Source organism: Budorcas taxicolor, chromosome 7 (assembly GCF_023091745.1).
Source record: "Budorcas taxicolor isolate Tak-1 chromosome 7, Takin1.1, whole genome shotgun sequence".
Lineage (NCBI taxonomy): Eukaryota > Metazoa > Chordata > Mammalia > Artiodactyla > Bovidae > Budorcas > Budorcas taxicolor.
In genome coordinates, this window is record NC_068916.1 from 24,291,290 (window position 1) to 24,297,289 (window position 6,000).

General features: G+C 51.6%; 1 protein-coding gene across 2 annotated transcripts in view; it reads right to left on the reverse strand.

Annotated features, from left to right (window-relative positions):
- Positions 1-4,262, reverse strand: part of CHSY3 (chondroitin sulfate synthase 3) — a 284,216-nt gene extending 279,954 nt beyond the window's left edge. The window contains exons 1-2 of one of the 2 annotated variants that reach the window (XM_052644062.1): positions 3,461-4,262; positions 657-940 (exon numbers count right to left, since the gene is read on the reverse strand). In XM_052644062.1, coding sequence (XP_052500022.1) covers positions 657-940; positions 3,461-4,262 — 1,086 coding nt within the window. Of the gene's footprint in view, positions 1-656; positions 941-3,460 lie in introns of those variants that run through there. The other variant, XR_008199718.1, reaches the window with a different exon arrangement.
- Positions 4,263-6,000: the final 1,738 nt, after the last annotated feature.

Sequence of the window (6,000 nt, forward strand, 5' to 3'; positions counted from 1 at the left end):
AATAATGGCTGCTACTGAGAAAAATGGAATAAAGGTAGACAAAAAATTTTAAAGAACCAGCCATAATATTAAGCAGTTACTTATGACCTTCAGAACTGTTTTACCAAATAATCATGCCTCTTAAAATGTTGTGAATAAATCTATTAAAAGTGATATAACATTATAAGTTAACTTTTTCTATGCCTTAAAAACACTGCATGTTAAATTTCCATATAAGCATCTTCCAAGAAACTTCAGAGTTGAATTATTTGCAAACAAAGAGACACAATCACATACCTAACCAAAATGACAACAAAGGACAAAATGCTAAAAGCTATGGCCCAAGAGCATAAAATTAGTCCTCTTGTTAGAGACAGGAAATGTATTTAAACACCAATAAAGCAAATAAACAGGAAATAGCCTCTTCAAGAGATATGACTATACATGTAAGATGCTGCTTAAAGTTATGGGTCACACTAATAAGAAAACCTCAGACACACCTTAGCTCTAAGACAGCCTCTCACACAATAGCCCTTCTGTCCATCACTGACTGTTGCTATCAATTTCAAGCAGATACAAAGATACGGAGAGAATAAATAAACAGAATCACTGACCCAGACTGTAAACTGTTACCTACCTGTAAAACGGGAACATTTTCATCACAGCTCAAGTCTTACCTCATAAGACCAGACACACTGAGTCCCGCCAAAACGTCGAACACATCTGCCCACTTCCACATCCTCATGAGTCGTGTACATTTCTCTGAGGCATTCACCGATATGTGGCACCATCCTCCTGAGAACCTCACGACTGAAGATCATGCCAGGTCCTCCCATGCAGAAGTTCTCCCCAGGCTCCAGCCCCAGCTTTCCAAGTTCTTCAATATTCCCCAGGCCAGTCTGGCCCAGGTAGAGGGGCTTGCTGCTATTCAGTGATCTAAGAAACTCTTCTAACTTATCACCTACAAAGAAAAAAACCAACAATCACTCCTTTTCCTAATTTCATAATCATCTATAACACACCAAGTAAGGGAAAGAGTTCCCAATATTGTGCATAGACAAGTCTCATACAATTGAAAAGAAGAAAAACCTCTTTGAATATTTCATTATTTAAAAAATACTAATTCATAAGTATTAAACTAAAATTAGATTTTATCAACCTTCTAGTCAATGAAAAACCTTAGTAAGTCTAACAGTCATTGGATTTTTTTAAAGCTTAAATAATGCTGAGAATAAAGACAGGCTTTTTAACATGTGTGAAGTAGTGATAAAATTCTCAGAAACATAATATTAAATATCAATATTTAGCACTGATAGGAAGATCATTGACACCCAGTAGATTTTTTTCCTGATAATTTAGTTTACTGCTTCATCCTTAATTAAACTCAAGCCATAAACAACCCAAAAGATGTAGATGTTTGTATGAACATATGTACATACATATATATATAGAGAGAGAGAGAGAAAGGGAGTCTGGGAGAGAGTGAGAATATCAAACTAGTCTTGAAATATAACACTTTGGAATTTTGGAAAGCACCCATTTGGAAAAAAAATTAACATTTGTTAAAATTTATACAATATAATTGGTTTATAAGTTTGTAAGCTCATCAAGAAAAACAATCTTAAAATAAGGTTCTGTAGCTAGAACAGTTCCAAAGCATTAGGTACTCTACAAAGTGATACACTGGAATAAGTAGTTGCCATCTTTATTTTCCCAATCAGCATTTCTACTATGATTTTTGATGAGCACAGAATCTGCAGTCATTATCTTGATCCTATGCCACGCCCCCTTGGAGCTCAATGAGTTTTAGCTATTATTGGGTTCTTGATACAAAATGCATTTCATTCTTAATAGAAATGGAAAGAATATGGCATTTCAGTGTTCTGAAGGACAGTCTTTCATTAAAAGATATGATACGGATGGTGTTAATGTATTTTGGAAATTGCAGAGTGTGCAAACTTCTGCCAGGAAACCTCTGTGATTTTAATGAGGCACAAAAGACATGGGGACTGTAAGATAGTGGATCTATCAATTATAGATAAAGATATCTACATGCATCTTATCTACCTATGAGACAGTGGGTTCACCAGGAATGCAATTTCTTTAAAATTTTTGTATCAAATTATTCAGTTCTTTATTTTCATATCTAATTATCAATATTCTCTCTGCCAATCAGCCCTAAGGATTTCATTCCTCTCAACCCAAACCCAGGAAATTTCTAGTTATCAAGTCTACATTCAGTCCTTGTGCCAAAATGTGTCTGTTTGTTATCTGTTTGCTAAGAGTTATGTAAATGATGCTACCTGAATCCGGAGAAAGCAATGAGGCTGCAAGTAGAGTGGGGTAAACTGAGGAAGGGCTGCCCCCCTTTGACCAAGAAGCTAGGAAATGTGGAAAGAAACACTTCCTTCAATACAAGCCTGCTACTTCCCTTGTGTACCTCTCTGCAAAGAACAGGGCTGGAAAGATTTCCTCCTGCTCTAAGGAACATTCTTTCGCTGAGTTTAGCAATCTCTGGCCAGAGCCACTCACACTCAGGGTGAAGGACGGCGCCTCTTTTAAAACTGACAAAGTTTTTTCGTGCTGGGGCTGCGCGTGGTTTGGGGAAGGACTTCCAGCCTCTGCTTAACGCCGCAACCACCGAAACAGACTGGAAGGGATCCACACTAGTGAGTGCTGGTACAGGCTGGAGCTCCTAGGGTCTGGATAATTCGCGTGCGCCGTCCCCTTTCCCTCCACCACTAATTCCTGTCAATACAGTCATCCCTTCTGGGGTTTACTGAGCTGTTGCCAAGGGGTAGGGAAAGGCTTGCTACTCCACTGTGGTGGCTGGAAGGAGCTGCCCGCTGGAGTGGTTGCGGTGCCCAAGGACTCCCATTGCGCGGCGGGTGGTGCGAAAGGGAAAGAAACGCACAGGAAAGGGTTTGGGACAACAAGGACGGTTCCTCGCTCTCACCAGTCCCGAAACTAAGCTAGATTTAGTTAAAACAAAAGGGTAGGGGAATAGCGAAGATCACCGATTGCCCGTCTGGCTCTCGCGGAATGCTCTACCCTCCTTTTCTCCACGGAGGACACGCCCCTCTGGGCCAACGTGGGAAACTACCACCACCTGGCAGGGTAGAATGGGAATAGCCTCAGGTTTTACCCCGAGGCCCCTTTCCTCACCTTCCTACGCGATAAGGAGGAGCAGCAAGCGATGGGCGGAAACCAGAGCAGCAAGAGTGAGGAAGGCGGAAGAAAAAAAAAAAGGCCAGGCAGGTCTGAGGAGGGTCCAGACCCGCAGCAGAGGAGGAGGAGCAGAGTTGGAATGGTGGGCGGAGGCGAGAGGTGGGGGCGACCGGCTAGGGGCTGCAGGAGCCCGAAGCACGTGCAGGCAGAGAAGCAAGACAGGGGCTGGGCAGGGATCGGGGCTGGGCAGGGATTGGGGCTGGCTGCACAGAAAGGAGGCGGGGAGGCGGGACAGCTGGCGCTGGGAGGTCACCTTTAATGTAGACATCGTCGTCCGCGCGCATGAACCACTCATACTTGTCCAGGTAGTGGTCGTGCATGTACTTGATCATCATGAAGGACTTTTTCTGGGGAGGGTAGGAGTCGTCCACCCCAGGCAGCGCGATGACAGGCAGGGGTGGCGGGGGCTGGCCAACTCCAGCGTTGGGGGGCTGCTGGCTGGAAAAGAACTCCACGCGGCCGGGAATGAAGCGCGCCCAAGTCCGCTGCGCTGCCAGCGCGCGGCTGCCCAGGTACTTCTGCGCGGTCATCACCCCCACGTACAGGAAATCGCGGGGTCGCGAGCTAGAGGCAGCGGCGCCGCCGTCCCCGCTGCCGTTGTGGCTACTCCCCGGCTGGCCTCTTCTCCGGTGCCCAGCCGCGCCCCCATCCTCCTCCTCTGGTTCCCCTTCAGCCACCGGGGCTCCGGGGAACCCCGTCGCGCCTTCGGGCTCGCGTCCTCGCCGCCGCTGCTGCAGCGGAGGTGGTTGCTGCCAAGGGCTGCTCCGAAAACTGGTGACCCCGGGCGCTGCTTCAGGCAGCTGCGGCCCCCGGAGCTCCTGGCGCGCTGGGGGCGGCGACTGCCCTGGCCACTGCCGAGCATGAGGCTCGGGGAGCGGCTGCTGTGCGCCGGGGCCAGCGGCCGAGCGGCCGTAGTAGGAGCAAAGGCTGGAACCGCGTCTCTTCCTCTCGCTCAGCTCGGCCACTCTGGGGGCGATGAGCCAGGACGCGGCGGTGAAGCCCAGCACCAGCCCCAGTGCCACGCTCATCCACGGGCGGCGGGAGCGCACGGCCATCGCGGCTGCCCGGGGCGCGGACGCTGGCTGAGTGGCCGCGGCGCTGGGCGCGGGTATCTCGGTTCACACCCACCCCTCCTCCGCCTCCACGCCCCCAGCCCGGGCCGCTGCCGGTTGCCCAGGCTCCGACTCCTGATCGAGGTCGGAGCGCTCCCGGCGCCTAGCCGGCAGCGCGTTGCAGCTGCCCGCCGAGCTCCCCGCCCCGCTCCGGGTCCGGGTTCCGAGCGAGGGTCGGGAGTGAAACTTCTCCCGACGGAGGCGGCGGCGGCGGCGGCAGCGAGAGGAGCTGCAGGAGGACGAGGAGGTGGAGCGGCGGCGGCGGCGGCGGCGGCAACGCGTCCGCTCCTAGGCTGCCACCCTGTCACTGGCGCGCCTGGTCCCTCCCTCCTCTCTCCTTCCCGAACCCCCACCCTCGCTCCCCACCCCCCCGCCGCCAAGCTCCGGACTGGCCCGGAGGAGGAGCCACGAGCACCGCCACTGCCAGCCGTGGGGAAGCGCGGGCCGCGGTATTTTCCCGTTACCCGCCCGTGGACGCCCCCCGCCCGCGCCTCGGTCCAGAGCCGGCCTCCTCTCCGGAAGGAAACGATCTCGGTCGGGCCGCCTCTAGCTTTCAGCGCCAACGCCCCCTCGTGCCTCCTCCCCGGGTCCTAGTTCGCCGTCCCATTTCCCGTCCCGTCCCGCCCCTCCGCCGGCCTCGCAACACACCCGCGTCCGGGGGCTCCGTCGCCCCCCTCCCACCACGTCGGCTCCACTGACCTCATCGGCTGAGCTCGGGTCCCAGATCCCCGGGCGAGCGCCCGCATCTCCCTCCCCACTCGTCTCCCCCGGCCCGCAGCCGGGTAAGTCCCGGCGTGACCCTTCCCCATTCTGCCCCGCCCAGGTCCGCCCCGGCTCCGGTCTTCGCGTTCTTCGGTCCTTTTCGCTTTAGTCTCGTGGCTGCCACTTCGTGTCTACTCTCTCCTTATCCCGCTCACTGTTCAGGAAACCATCTGTCCCACCCTAGCACCTCCCCACCCAGCCTTACCAACTCGCCAGTCCCTACCTGCATCCTTCACCACTTTCAAAGCTACTCCCCAGCCGTGCACAGAAGCACCATTGTCCCTCCTAAAAAAATCTTGGAGGGACTAGAAATACCTACCCTGAAAGGCTACGGGAGGTCACAGTGAGTTGGGGCTTAATCCCCAAAGACAATAAACATTCCATCTTCCCCACCTGTATAGTTGGGGCATGTGAGGCTCCTAGTGATCCACTCCTCAGCTCTCCTTTGGTTTCATGGCTAGAACTTATTTGCATTCTTGGTAGAGACTAGCTTAGAAGGGTTGGTAAATGATGGAGAAATGTGAACAAATAACAGAAGATTGAAACTAAGAAAAGTCTTATCCCCCCACCCCAGAACTTAAAGTGAAAGTGAAGCCGCTCAGTCGTGTCCGACTCTTTGGGACCCCATGGACTGTAGCCTACCAGGTTCCCTCGTCCATGGGATTCTCTAGGCAAGAATACTGGAGTGGGTTGCCATTTCCTTCTCCAGATCTTCCCGACCCAGGGACTGAACCCAGGTCTCCCGCATTGTAGTCAGACGCTTTACCGTCTGAACCACAGAAAATAGAATGTTTATTCGTGTCTGTAAAGCATTTTCTTTACTAAGGCAACGGCAGAAAAATGTTTTACCTCTCCAATTAGGGAGGTGAAATCTCCAGCAACAGAATCTCAAAAAAGGTTAATGGCCAAAATGGCCAAA